General features: G+C 49.8%; 5 protein-coding genes across 5 annotated transcripts; 2 read left to right on the plus strand and 3 right to left on the minus strand.

The window, feature by feature from the left end:
• Nucleotides 1–4,968: 4,968 nt before the first annotated feature.
• Nucleotides 4,969–5,934, plus strand: FIESC28_11261 (uncharacterized protein; the record flags this gene model as incomplete). Its single annotated transcript, XM_031165387.1, has 1 exon — nucleotides 4,969–5,934. The coding sequence occupies one exon, from the start codon at nucleotides 4,969–4,971 to the stop codon at nucleotides 5,932–5,934; it is 966 nt and encodes a 321-aa protein (XP_031010550.1).
• A 115-nt stretch (nucleotides 5,935–6,049) lies between these two features.
• FIESC28_11262 (uncharacterized protein) lies at nucleotides 6,050–7,453 on the minus strand (the record flags this gene model as incomplete). Its single annotated transcript, XM_031165388.1, has 3 exons — nucleotides 6,050–6,056; nucleotides 6,101–7,070; nucleotides 7,117–7,453. The coding sequence occupies 3 exons, from the start codon at nucleotides 7,451–7,453 to the stop codon at nucleotides 6,050–6,052; spliced, it is 1,314 nt and encodes a 437-aa protein (XP_031010551.1).
• A 604-nt stretch (nucleotides 7,454–8,057) lies between these two features.
• Nucleotides 8,058–9,481, plus strand: FIESC28_11263 (uncharacterized protein; the record flags this gene model as incomplete). Its single annotated transcript, XM_031165389.1, has 2 exons — nucleotides 8,058–9,360; nucleotides 9,420–9,481. The coding sequence occupies 2 exons, from the start codon at nucleotides 8,058–8,060 to the stop codon at nucleotides 9,479–9,481; spliced, it is 1,365 nt and encodes a 454-aa protein (XP_031010552.1).
• Nucleotides 9,482–9,494: 13 nt separating this feature from the next.
• Nucleotides 9,495–10,166, minus strand: FIESC28_11264 (uncharacterized protein; the record flags this gene model as incomplete). Its single annotated transcript, XM_031165390.1, has 1 exon — nucleotides 9,495–10,166. The coding sequence occupies one exon, from the start codon at nucleotides 10,164–10,166 to the stop codon at nucleotides 9,495–9,497; it is 672 nt and encodes a 223-aa protein (XP_031010553.1).
• Nucleotides 10,167–10,977: 811 nt separating this feature from the next.
• Nucleotides 10,978–12,483, minus strand: FIESC28_11265 (uncharacterized protein; the record flags this gene model as incomplete). Its single annotated transcript, XM_031165391.1, has 1 exon — nucleotides 10,978–12,483. The coding sequence occupies one exon, from the start codon at nucleotides 12,481–12,483 to the stop codon at nucleotides 10,978–10,980; it is 1,506 nt and encodes a 501-aa protein (XP_031010554.1).
• Nucleotides 12,484–12,953: the final 470 nt, after the last annotated feature.

Raw genomic sequence — 12,953 nt, forward strand, 5'->3', positions numbered from 1 at the left:
AACAGCAATCCCAGGCCTGATTCTTGGCCTCGAAAGGACAATCTGCAAGTGGACACTTGGGGAGCGTGTAGCCTGACGGGGGAGGGTATGGAATTGATTGCTTGGTGGTGTTGCTGCAGGCGCGGCGATGCGAGAGACCGATTGCACAGTATCTTATGTGCGTTGAGACATGCTCGCATGCGAGACGGAAAGTGATTTGCTGACACATTGCCTGAGATATGCTGGCCAAAACGAGGCGAACTGGATGGGTAGAAGTTGAGTGTTGGAATCAGCAATATGAAGGTTGGCATGACTTTTCGTGATAACGTCCAACACCTCCACGGACAAATTGAAGATGTATGGGTTTTATGTATTCGAGTCTCTTCATTCCGATATCAGGTCAAACCGGCTCTCCTTACCCTTTCCTCCACCTCACAAGCACAACCCCAAAGAATCACCAACGCAACTCCAACCGCGATAGATCCCGAGGGCGGACATGGCTTTCATATCCCCCAAAGAGGCCTGAAAGTCGGGCGGACAAGCTAGAGATCGGGACTTATTGGGCGCATTGGCTTGGAGTTCGTAGCATAGCCGACGACGATTGATTCCACCATCAAGGTTTGTCGATATCGCGAGGGAAAGAGAGTCTCTTCAAACTCATGAAAAGGTCCATCACTGTGAAACCCGTCGACCAGCTATCCATACTCTGTGGTTTAGGAGGGTCACTCGGAGTTGAGCTTTGCTCTTCGTTCATCGCAGCCTGTTCCTTTACGGAAGTTTGGGGTCGTCAAGTGGCTCGCAAAGGAGCCAAGAATGGAAACATGGGCGATCAAACCTAGATGCAGTCAGCAAAACAATTGTGGGAGTGTTAAAGGGGAAGAGATAATAATAGACTTGCCAGAATTAAACGCCATAAGAGGGACAGGTATATATCGTGGCGGCTACCTTCTGCCTGCATATGCCACAACGTCGGACTATACTCGAAGCTGAGACATGAGTTGCGACTCAAACCCCGAAGTTGACGTACCGTCCCCGAGATTTTTCGGCTTCTGCTGCTACTCATGTCTTGTCCTCTGTGCAGTTCTCGCATACTTGGTGTGTGCAAACAGTCATGGTATCTGCAGATCGCACATTCAAGCATCTGACGCTCGAGTTGCCCACTCTCCCGCACATACAGCATTTCCACCTCCCATTGAGATCGGCGAGTCTACACTCTCCTGAGCTACAACGAGGGTCGACCATGCACTGACTCATGGAACACGGGTCACTGAGGTTGCCGTCGTGAGCACTGCTAGAGACGCTATCGCAGGGCTCGATGGGATGGCTGGTGATGGGGTCGTATCGGGCTGCGGCGCAGAAGGTATAGTGATAGCTGTAGGTGATGGGACGGGGGCAGGGGGGTATGTGATGGTAGTGGATATAGTTGGCGATGCACATTGTACTGTTGTACAGATGTGTATATGCGTGTCTCGGGAGGATGCTTCAGTTGGATACGATCAAGCAGAGAAGAGGATGAGATCTGGCTGCGCAATCGTGACGGGTTGCTGACCTTGAGAGTGTTGGATTGTGTTGTGTTGGTGTTCAGAATGTGCTGTGTATTTGAAAATGGTGTGATTCTGCAGGTTGGAACTGAAGAGGCAGAGTAATGATATCACAATGAGGCTATTGATATCTGTTATTGGCTCAAGACCGAAAGGGGAGACAAGGTAAGCAGAAGATGTCCCTTTGTCGATATACCTGCTGAGCGACGTCAGGACAAGATACACGGGAGGTAATTCTTCAAGGTGCCTAAGATATCGATGTTCTGGGTCGAGACTGACTGGCTGCTAGGAGAAGCTGCTAATATAATGCGAAAGCTGAAACTCAGGCCCCAGAACGACCCGTCGATTCTCTTGAAGCAGCTTCAGCTCAAGGAGAAGAGGAGAGTCAAGGCCCTCTTTATGTCTGGCCCTGCCTAGTATCACAAAACAACAGCCCACAACCAAGAAAGAGAAAGAAAGCCAAACCGGTCGACCCATAAGACAGCCCAGCTCAGCCCAAGACTACAATATCCATAGGGCTGAAGCTGGTAACGGGAGCACTAACCGGCAATTTTCTAGTCCAGATTTCTCTCGACGAATAGACGGTACAACATCGCCCGGAACGGGGGGTGATGAATGGGTAAGACGGGAATTACCCTCAAGAGTTATAAGCGGACAAAAGCCCGGGTCGAGAAACGAAACCGACTGGGATCAAGTATACGATCTCGCTCAGTCTCGCTCAGTCTCTCTCAATCAAGTCAATGCGGGAGTCTCGACCGCATCATTGGTTTGGTTAGGTGTAGTGGCTTTTTCTTTTGTTCTGGATGGGCCAAGCTGAAGTCCGGAGTGACACCGTCTCGGACTGTCCACGTTGCTTCAGGAGTCTCATGCAGGACAAGACCTTTTTCACCTCGTGGAGTTCTCGTGGGCTACGAGCCACACTGGATCTGGACCTGGACCTGGAGCTTCTGCTCCTGATGTACCGGTTTATAACTGGTCTTTGCAGGCTTCCACGGTCCAGGTACATGGATGCGACTAATGTAACGGGTACAAGACATTGCAATGCAGAAAAAATAAAAATCTAACTCGGAATCCCCCCGCGGAGATGAGTGCAAATTAAATGTTGTGTTATCCTTGGTTCTGTTATAAGCGCGGAAAGTCTTGGTGTAAATAGTGTGCTTACTCAGGTCTCACTAAACACATGGCTCTCTCGTGGGGACGCTACTTTGTTTCACGGTTACTTCAACTATGGGGACCTTTTTACCTTGTCTTGGCATTTGGGGCTATTAGATGCCCTTGGATTGGCTATTGGCTCCATCGGAAGCCTAACCCGTCGGAGGAGATGTGGGTTGGGAATTAAATGGAATGAATGGAGTTGCAGGGTCTGTATATACGTACAGCACAGTACTGTATCGTTGATGTCACTATTGGAGGAAGTCTACTGTACTGGGATTGAGCTTTGACGCTATAGAGATTGTCTTATAGACGGCCATAGCATTGGCAGCTCACACTGTATTCTCCGGAGCAAGGGCTGAGGACTTGTTACATCATGAAGCAGAGAGTCACCTCATGGTGTTGTTACACAACCTCCCATCGACACTCAGTCAGCCAAGCCACAACAAGATCACCAACAGAGACCACGATGGCTATTGCCAGAATTTGTCATGAATATCTTGACCTCGAGCTGAACCAAAGACCCGGAGAGGCTTAAAGCTGATGATCTATCTTTGTCCCTGTCTAACGGTCAGGCCCAGCCCCGATTAAACCACAGAACTCAAACGCCGCAAACTTGACTATGGTCCAATAGCATGTGATTACTTGGACGGACAGAGGGAGGTCATTATTAGAATCGTACGATTGATCTTCGGACTCAGATGCCCTGAGCGTATGTAGGTCATCTCGTGCCCACTTGACCGGATAACAGTTAACACTGGTCTCTTCCAACTTGGTCTTGATCACCATGAGACATCTCACGGACGTCAAATACCAGCGATCTGCGAACTCACAATCACAATCGTGACCCTCACCGGTGTGATATCCCAGCCTCGTCCTCTCATCTCTATCGCCAAGGTTCAGCTTCGCACCCTCAACATCCAGCTCATCAAGTTGGATTACGACCAACGTGATGCATCTTCTTGTTCCCTAAGCTAGTCGCGAGTCCGGCACCTGTTATTCCACCCTTAGTCTCGACTTTAGTCTCCGAGGCCGCCAAGTTCCAGTCTCCCGGATCCAATTTATCTGGGATATTGACTAGTCGGTAGTCTATAGTCCCAGTCCCACCTTGCATTTCATCTTCGGGGACCATCGGCCTTAGGGATCTGTGGATGCCGGCTACTAGCCCGAATGGTAGTACAACTCGATGGGACTGACTGGTTTCTGTGGGTTTATATCATTCAAGGCATGATGATGGGACCTGGAGATATTACCATGCGACTTGGACCCATACCGATTAAACAGCTGCCTTGTTCTGACTGGCATGTGATAGCCCATCGACGACTTGGACGCGCAATTCGAAACGAGCCAGCAATGCAAGAATTTAATTCTAGAAACCGAGGGCTGGTCCATGACCAAGGCCCTCTGTCTCTGTGGAGGTGACAGCAACACCTTGCCTTTCTGTAACATCAGGGCTAGGGAAATTACCCCAACTGACGAGACACAGTTGACTGTTGACCAGCCCAAAGAGTCAAATAGCCATTGACAAAGACGCGTATGCTCTTCAATGCCCTAGCTTGTGGCCGTTAGCAGAGCCCTAACAAGGATGTCACTTCGCACATCCATCGTCGCATTACAGCATCATGATCTTGTTGCAGAACCCAAAGTCAAGACGACTTACAAGGCCCCGATGAATGTGTTAAAGTGTCGGAAGAAGTGGCCGCGGAGAGCATAAGAGACGAAATAATTTGAGCACCTTATGCAAGCTTAGGCTACTTTATTCCTGCAGCCTAAGCATCAGAGAATATTCTTCTGACAGCCACCCACCTGGAATGTCAAGACCACATCGAGCTGAAAGAACTGTATGGGAATGGAGGTATACGCGTATGATCTGATAGGATGGACCACCAGCGTTCAATCGACCGTCATCAATAGGCTAAAGTAACCAAGCCTCGCAATAGTGACTCTCGACCAGCGCTGTGAAGCACCAATTTGGAACAACAATTGCTGACACTTGCGAACCAGGAAATCGCATCTCGGCAACATCAGCATAGGGGTTCAGATAAGCACAGTAGCCAACTCCAATCTGCATACTTGATTCGTTCCCGTAGATGTATTATATCAGCTTCATTGGATTATCACCTATTTGAACCCCGACATAAGACGCCCAAATGTTAGCGCTGATGTCTTCACCAGCGCTCTCCGGCTGACGTGGGACACCACGAATAGATGTCCCAGCAGCCAATATGCAGTTCCATATAAAATGTCTGTGTTGAGCACAAGAATGGTAAATATCGTCAATCTCTTCACATTCACAATGGCGTTTCGTAACTTTGCAAGTCTTCCGTTGGAACTTCAGATTAAGATATGGCAGACTTACACGCACCCTGGACCGGCCATGCACATCTTTGATGTGTGCTATCCCTCATGGAAAGGCGATAAACGTGCCGAAAGAGCATTCCAGACGAGGAGAAACGATAAACAAGGAGAAGCGAAGTTCAATGATTATAAAAAGAAGGTGTTCCTCGATCGTATGGATACCAGCAGTTCAAAAGGCGTGTTTGATCCAAGCATGTATCATGCGACTGCGATGTCAAGACTAGTCAGTCGTCTCACAGACCAAACCGTCAGGGAAACCGAGGCTAGACAAGATATGAACGAGATCTATCTTGCTGGCCGAGGTCAAAGAATCTCCGTCCCTGCGTCGGATGTCCTCATGTTGCGCATTCGCCAAGAGCCATTCGACCACCATGATCTGGTCACTGAGACACTACTCTGTCCACCACCCATCAAGGACATCCTCGAGAATCAATGGTCACCCGAGATAGCGTCGGTCCTGCGGGGCGCAAAGAAGATAGCAATCGACGTGGGTGAGACTTGGGCGACAGGATTGTACGGCGAGTTGGGTCTTGAGGAGATCGCCTTCTTTGCGTGCACGATCCAGAAAGACCTTGAGGTGCTGTACCTGGTAGATGAGTGCACAGGGCGGTGTCAAAAATGCGGAAGACACAAAGTCAAAATGGAAGACATCCTAAAGCGCGATACCTTGTGGAAAGGTCTACGGACGAAGAATACCGACGACCAAGATCGACCAGGAGACATCATCAACGCTGTCTCGAGACGCTATGTCGAGGCCACGAATCTGACAGCGCTGGGGTGGGACGAGGAACACCCGTCATACCTCTTTGCATGTTTGATTGACACCGCTATCAAGACCCAACAAGAGGGTGCGGACAGAGGCAAGTTCAAGGGTGTCAGAGTATTGGTAGTAGAAGATGAGTGAATCACGGAGGGACAAATGTAATTAGAAACTTGGGTTGTGAAGCTAAAGAAACCACCCGCTCGACTTTTGCCGGGATATACCATAACGCCGTACATGTTCTACCACTTATATGCATTTAAAATCTGTCTTGTTAGCATAGTTTGCAGACTGGAGTTGGGATACTTACCTGATTTCATATGATCCTGCTCTCGTCATGTACCGCACCCACTTAACGCTCGAATAATTACTCTTCTCAAACACCTTGAGATATCGTACCAACAGACCCGAACTCGTAAACATGAGCAAGCTAAAGTTCATGCTTAGTGGCGGTCGGCTCCATGCTCGCTGGTTGGTCATGCTCGTAAGGATAGCCTCTGCGCTGAGGACATATTCACTCTGACCCGTGAAGCGACCAATCTTCCAGATGATGACGTTCTCGCTAGGCTCGTACTTGGCCTTGCCCTGCGTGCAGCGCTCGGTAATCTTTGCGGTGTTAAGCGGTGTAGGGATCTTAACGACAACGTTGGTTGCGAATAGCTTGGAGCCGAAGTTGGCTTTCACACCAATGCTGTATTCCACCTTGGATCGGCCGACCTCATTAACGATGGCATGTACCTTGAAAGGCAGATTAACATTCTCCGTAGCGCGGTATCGCATCAACTCGAATTCGCCGTCGGGAGGCACAAAGCTAATAATGCGATCGGCGTCGAACTTGCCAAGCTTGACACATTGATGGAACTGGCAGTCCTCGAGGGTGACACTTCCAGCAGCTGCCTTTGTGGCTTTCGTGCCCATCTTGTTTCCGCTCGGCAGGCTCAGCAAGCCGTCGTTATCGAGAAGCAGACGATCGTTGAGGCCAAACTTGCACTCGGGGGTGCCGGAAAGGTAAGCGCGCATGATGATCTGGCCTGTCACGTCTGCGCGCAGAACAGCGCCAGTGGCGGACATGAGCAGGTTGACGTCCTCGATCACATCGACGAAAGCTTCGTTCTTACGGTACTTAACGTCAGCCTTGCGCCAGGAGAGAGCGCCGGTGGCCTGCATCGTAATCTTGGATGTGTCTTCTTTTCGCGACTCGGACTTGACGCCTTCGGTGGTGATGTACATCTTGAGGGTGTCGGTTTCTGTGTTTTGAGGGTATCCGAAGTCGATGATTTCTACAAACGGTCAGTAGAGGCGTAGGCGGGCGGTTGGGAGACATACCGTCTAGAAGCTCATAAACCAAGACAAAGTTATTCTTGACGGCCTCCTCGTCGAATTTGCCAAAGTAACCCTTGCCAAGCTGAATCAGCCGGTAAAGGAACTCAAAGACAAGAGCGGCATTGGCATTGCTCTTTGTAATAGCGACCAAGTAAATGTTCTCGTGCTTGACATGGCTGAATGTGGTGCTTCCGAGGGTAAGGATGGGCGATCGGACTTGAGCGTTGGAGATGACCTGAATTCGAAAGACGTCGGCAAGACGAGGACGACAGTCGTTTCGGAAGGCGCGGAAGATAAGGTTCTCGCCCTTTTGATTGAATACAAGGACGCCGGATAACATGGTCGCCAATTGGAGGTGTTTGTTGATGCGATGCGGTTGAAAGTCAATCCAATCTCCAGGGTCTCAAGATAGGAGGTGGAGGTGCCGTAGTGGGGGATTCTGCCGGGTAGCTCCAAAGCGGTGAGTGAGTCGTGAGCTGACTAACCTGACATTGGTCACTGGGATTGAAGCCATGACATTGCGTTGGAGAGTTTGTTAATTGAAGTATTTATTCTATATTCAATGTGTCGATAGATAAGCGTCTGTATTTTGTGGTGTTGATGGCTTTCCACGGGTGACATTGCTTTTGTTGGACTGTGCAATGTTCTCCTGCGGTCCACGCTTGAAGCTGGCACCATTGAAGAGTGTTGGATAAATTAAATCATGCTTTACTTTTTCTCTTTGAAGATGGACACGGAATCAATAAAGCATCATCGCGTTCTTTCGCATTCGAGAACCTTGGGACCTTGAAGTGGGTTTCTTGGCATTGGTTCGCTATTATTCGGCGTCATCTTCCTTACTGCGCCTCCAGCCACAGCCACTCAACTCACTTTATCACCATCTTATACGTTTCTCTCATCCGCGTTGAACCTACATACTTTTCCTTCATTATATCTTCGCAAAAATGGATGCAACTGTTGAATTTCCGCAATCATTTGTCCGACCATGGAAGGAACTACTCCAATCGCGACGCGACGAGCAACAGGATGATTTCCCAAGCTACTACGTCAACAATGTCGACTCCCTTATTACGACAAGCTCGCCTAAGTCGTTATACGTTGGAACGGGCCACTCCATTTACACGCGCGCTCTTCTACCAGCTATTCTGAGCGCCAAACATAGCGTCCAACTTATTACATGCTACTGGGCTGCGTCTCCCTCCCTTGATGCCATTCGTGACACAATCGAGAAGCTTGCGACAGCGCGTATTGAGTCCAATGTCCAAACCCGTCTACGAATTACGATAGGCTTCTCATCCTTTGGGCTATTTCAGAAGCTTTTGCACCCTGCGTCTCGAGATGGTTACGTCTATGAGCCCTCGAAATGGTCCAAACTGGGTCTTCCGGATCAGCAATTACTCGAGAATGCCGGCATCGACCTCACCGTCAAGAGTATCTTCTTCACGCCTCTAAGTGTTATGCACCCCAAGTTTGTCATCGTCGATGGGAAAAGGGCTTGGATCCCAAGCTGTAATGTTAGCTGGGAGCGATGGTTCGAAGGTTGTGTGGAGGTTGAGGGCGCCATCGTGGATCGACTTTTGGCCTTTTATGACCGTGTTTGGGCACAAGGTGATGAGCCTCAACGAATATCAGACGTTCAGAACGATTCACAAACAGGGACTGAGGCGTCGCCCCGACTACCTGCCAGCGCCGAAGCTTCAGCAACACAAGCGATTGCCTTCCCTGCTGAAGGCCCTGTCCCGACCATCTTTCTACCTTCACCACATCATCGCAACCCCAAATTCTCCTTCTTCCCCTTCTTGTCACAGAAGGACCCTCCAATGACTCCTCTCAACGCAGCGCTTCTCACACTATTCGCCAACGCTCAGCGACGAATTATTATCCTTACCCCCAACGTCACCTCATGGCCTGTTGTCGACAGCCTGTTAGATGCGCTTGCTCGTGGAGTTGATGTTCAGATCAGGACAAGCAAGGGAATGATGTTAATCGAGCAACTGGTTACTGCGGGTACTACAACATCGTGGTGTTTGAACAAGTTCATCCAGAGATACAACGCTCTCGTCAATCAGCCGCGACCCTCGGACCCAGAAGCACAAGCACAGACGCCTGGCAAGTTGGAGATCTTTTACTACAAACAGCTTGACGCTAGACGTGACGAAGAAGACGAGCCGGTCGTGAGCCACTTCAAGATGACTCTCGTGGATGATGAGTATCTGGTACTGGGTTCCGGAAACATGGACAGAGCAAGTTGGTGGACAAGTCAAGAAATTGGTCTATTATTCTATGTTCCTGGCTTCCAAGGCCAGCACCTCTGGAACGACGTCCTCGAGAAGCGCGCCGAGGTCTTGTTCCAATCGGATCACCCTAAGCGGTTGATCTGATCATGATCCCTCAGCTGCCTTGATCTTTTCCCAAACACTGACGAATGTCGATGGATCGTTAGCGCCAGAAAGTCGGAAGCGATCCTGCATCACAAAGTCAGGCACTCCGCTGACACCACTGAACTGCGCCTCCTCCGATAGCCTGTCGACCTCCGGACCGTACTGGTCGCTGTCGACGATGCTCTTTTGGAACTCATCCTCTGGGATTCCCGCCTCAATTGCCACCTTCTTAAGCGTGTCGTAGCTGGTGATATCTTCATTCTTCTCGAAGTAGGCGGCGAAGAGACCATCAAGAGCCTTGCCCTCAGCCTCCTCACCATGCTTCTTGGCCAACTGCACCAAACGATGCGAATCCCTGGTGTTTCCAGTCTGTCCGCCGTATTTGAAGTTGATGCCCAGGCTCTCTCCAACGCCGCTCAGATGCTTCTGCATCATGGTCACGCGCTCCTTGCCGAACTTCTCATTGTAGACCTTCTCCTTGGAGACGCTAGATCCAGGGCCTCTGGGCCATTCGGGCTTGAGTTGGAAGGGTTGATAGCTGACGGCAAAGGTGTCGTTGGAGTTGGGGTACTTTTGCTCCCACATGCGTTGGGCAGCCTGGAGCTGTCGGCGACCGACGTAGCACCAAGGGCAGATGGTGTCTGAGGTGACGATGACCTTGAAGCGAGTCATTGTAGTTGAGTTGGTGTGTAAGATGAGGTGAGATTCCTAGAATGGGATGAAGGATCCAGGATGGTGGCAGCCTTTTCGACTTATACGTGAAGGTATTGCTCTTGTGCAATCTTGATTGCATCAGCAAACGCCGCTATGATCACGTAAGCACCCGGACTCCCGTAATTTGACCCCACCGTTCGTCGGGGTGGGTCGGTTCAGTGGGATGCCGAGGTCCGGAGTGGATATTGGGTGTTACAATTGCCAATATTGTGAGACGTGATTTGAAATCCAATACTTTCTGAACATTTCCGCGCAGTGGCACGGTGGCGGGTGTTTGTCTTGATTAGGCTTCATTCAGCTCAGTGCCTCGGGATACTTGTATCGATGTTGAGGTAGTGCTGGGCAGGCCATAGGCAAGAACACACTGTATGTTAGCTGTTTAGCATAGGGCTGAGTGAAAGAGAACCCATGTAGGGCTGAGTTAGTGCTAGAGCAATGATCCGATGACATGATGTGTGGTCAATCCAAGTTAGCCCCATCGCAACATGCAGCTTGACGGGTAATGCGCACGTCAGGGGTGTGTTCCTAAGCAATAGGCGACGACCTAGCAGATATGACTGATTACATCCCATCGTAAATTGATGAAACAGATCGACAAGGAATCTCTTCAACCCCAGACTTTACTATTGTACTTTACGTAAAGGTCGAACGTAATGAGAACTCAGTCATTATTAGGCACAAGGCGACAGACCCATCCACTAAGCTCAAACAAATCTGCAGTATATATAGAGTCCAACATGTAGCTAAAATATATAATTGCAGTATACATCTAATTCGCGTAGACAGTACCATCCCTAGGCAACTTGCCAGTAGCCAGGTACCGATCCATAGCCTGGCTTGTCTCCCCCTGTAGGTAATGACTCGTATGTCCAGCTCCATTCCTCGTAATGCTTACTCTTTTTGTCAACTGCTCCCTGACTCCTTCGGCATTCGTGACGCTTGTCTCGGGATCATATACCGAGGCCGCAAGAAGTATTGTCGGCGCATACTCGATGTCACTCGCAATAGGACCTTGGGGGTTCGTCAACGGCGCAGGCCACCCTATACATGTGCTTTCGTAGTAGTAGGTTTGCGACATGCCGAGCGTTCGTGATGCAAAGGTGACAGCATTAAGGAGCTTTTGACGTAGGTCGACCGACGTTTTCGACCGATGAAGCCAGTCTTGACATCCGATGGCGAGGTAGTTATAGGGAGAGCCACTAGGGTCTTGAACGATACGTGTATTGGGTGTGGACGTAGATAGAGCTGTTGCATTGCCCCTACTGGCTTGGAGGAGAGCATCGGCAAGGTCGAACCAGTTAGGGCCGAAGTCGAGATATTGGAATGTCAAAAAGCTTTGCGCATTGTAGCGAATTTCCTCACCAGTCACGTCGGAGCGACAGGTACCGTTACAGCTTGGTGCTGAGATAGGCTTCGAGTCCGCTTTCTCAAGAACCTGATCCCATATGCGGCTTGAATTCTTGCCGTGAAGAGCGCAAGTTGAATTCCTGTCGCACCAATCGAAAAACTGGTTGAGGGTTGTTTCGTAGCCTGTGCTTTCTGCAAGGAGGGCTCCTATCTCGGATTGCGAATGGTCGACAATTGCATCAAGGGCCATTCGACCGACAGATCCAGGGAACAAAGACGCAAACGTGTAACCGAGGAAAGTACCGTAAGAAAGACCGAGGTAGTTGAACTTCGAATCCCCAAGAGCCTTGCGCACAAGTTCATGGTCTTTGGCGACATGGACGGTATCAAGATGGTTGATCAGTGGACCGGTCAAATTCGCACAGCTCTGGCCGACCTCTCGGCTGTAATCGTAGAGATCGTCATACTCCTCATCAGTCGTGACATAAGTCTTGACGCGTTTGTTGAAGACTTTGGGATCGCATTGGACAGGGGTACTGATGCCTACTCCGCGAGGGTCAAGACCGATAATGTCGTACGCGTCTCGAAGCTCATCAGAGAATGATATCGCTGAAACGTAGGGACTTCCTGCGACGACGAGGGCACCAGATGCACCAGGACCACCTGTGTTGAAGAATAGAGAACCTTGCTTTTCGCCTTTACCGGTATGATTGAGGCGTACAAGACCAAGTGCAACGGTGCCGTTGCCTTTGGCAGTTGTGGAATTGCCGTTTTGATATGCAAGAGGAACGTTGATCTTTGCGCAGTCAACGCCCGGCGGGATCGTAGCGGGGCATCTTCCCCAGGTTAACTTGGGTGCAGCAGCATTAGTGGCTGTAGCTGCAAGTGCGAGAAGCACCACAGAGAAGAAAGACTTTGGAGGCGCCATTGTTGATATAATTGAGTAGAAAAGCGTCAGGAAGAGAAAGGGAGAAAAGAGTAATTGCAAGGTTTTATATCTCCTCAGCGACGCGAGGGTGCTTGCCCCTCACGATCTGAACTCTGATTAACACGTACTGAAAGCTAATTCGAAGCTATAGCTGCATGCCGTCTGTTCCGTAAAGTGCACCTATGGAACTAATGTGCAATGATTCACTGCTAACGAAGTTGTCTTAGTGCTGACTGGCACAAACAAACGCCACCAGCATTCCATGCGGGTCACTGAAAGCTTGACTGACCACCGTAAGACAAAATAATAGAGTTAATTTATGCACATTAGATTTGTTGTTGGACTCTTTGTTTTCTTCATCTTAAAATTAGATCTCCAGCTTGTTGCTCTTAGAGGCATGGACTGGTTGGATTCGGATTCGCTTGAACCGATTCGGACATTAACTACGAATCCCAAGATGATCGTCACGC

Source organism: Fusarium coffeatum, assembly GCF_003316985.1.
Source record: "Fusarium coffeatum strain FIESC_28 chromosome Unknown BRIP53273_contig_378, whole genome shotgun sequence".
Taxonomy (NCBI): Eukaryota; Fungi; Ascomycota; class Sordariomycetes; order Hypocreales; family Nectriaceae; genus Fusarium; species Fusarium coffeatum.